Source organism: Emiliania huxleyi, assembly GCF_000372725.1.
Source record: "Emiliania huxleyi CCMP1516 unplaced genomic scaffold EMIHUscaffold_9911, whole genome shotgun sequence".
Lineage (NCBI taxonomy): Eukaryota > Haptophyta > Isochrysidales > Noelaerhabdaceae > Emiliania > Emiliania huxleyi.
In genome coordinates, this window is record NW_005194689.1 from 1 (window position 1) to 1,143 (window position 1,143).

Sequence of the window (1,143 nt, forward strand, 5' to 3'; positions counted from 1 at the left end):
CGACCGAGGCGGCGGATGCGGCGGGCAAGGCGGCAGGCGATGCGATCATCGCCGGCAAGTCGCCAGAGGTAGCGGCGGCCGCGGGTGAGGCTGCGGGCACAGCGGCTGAAAAGGCGCTGGATGCCGGCCTCTCGCCGGACGCAGTCGATGCGGCTGGCGAGGCGGCAGGCGAGGCTATCCTTGCGGGCAAGAGCCCCGAGGTTGCGGCCGCCGCTGGCGAGGCTGCCGGCAAGGCGGCCCAGAAAGCACTCGACGACGGCTTGTCACCCGATGCTGCCGACGCGGCGGGCGAAGCTGCGGGCGCGGCGATCATTGCGGGCAAGACGGCCGAGGAGGCAGCCGCTGCTGGCGAGGCTGCGAGCAAGGCGGCCCAGAAGGCGCTCGACGACGGCTTGTCACCGGATGCTGCCGATGCGGCGGGCAAGGTGGCGGGCGACGCCATCATCGCAGGCTACACGCCCGAGCAGGCAGCGGCGGCCGGCGAGGCGGCGGGCAAGGCGGCCCAGAAGGCGCTCGATGCCGGCCTGTCGCCGGAAGCGGCTGATGCGGCTGGCGAGGCGGCAGGCGAGGCTGTCCTCGCTGGCAAGTCGCCCGAGGAGGCGGCTGCTGCGGGCGAGGCTGCCGGCACGGCGGCCCAGAAGGCTCTCGACGACGGCTTGTCGCCCGAGGCAGCTGCGGCCGCGGGTGAGGCGGCGGGTGACGCCATCATCGCCGGCAAGAGCCCCGAGGTGGCGGCCGCTGCTGGAGAGGCTGCCGGCAAGGCGGCCCAGGCTGCGCTCGACGCCGGCCTGTCGACAGAGGCGGCGGATGCGGCTGGTGAGGCGGCAGGCAAGGCTATCATCGCAGGCAAGTCGCCCGAGGTGGCTGCGGCCGCTGGCGACGCTGCCGGCAAGGCGGCCCAGAAGGCGCTCGACGATGGCTTGTCGCCCGAGGCTGTCGATGCGGCGGGCGAGTCGGCGGGCGACGCCATCATCGCCGGCAAGAGCGCCGAGGTGGCGGCGGCCGCGGGCGAGGCTGCAGGCAAGGCGGCTCAAGCGGCGCTCGACGCCGGCCTATCGACCGAGGCGGCGGATGCGGCGGGCAAGGCGGCAGGCGATGCGATCATCGCCGGCAAGTCGCCAGAGGTAGCGGCGGCCGCGGGGA

General features: G+C 74.7%; 1 protein-coding gene across 1 annotated transcript; it reads left to right on the forward strand.

Annotated features, from left to right (window-relative positions):
* On the forward strand, positions 1–1,124 carry EMIHUDRAFT_125453 (hypothetical protein; the record flags this gene model as incomplete). Its single annotated transcript, XM_005756044.1, has 1 exon — positions 1–1,124. A coding segment is annotated over one exon (1,124 nt), but the record flags the coding sequence as incomplete, so codon positions are not given.
* Between the last annotated feature and the right edge of the window lie 19 nt (positions 1,125–1,143).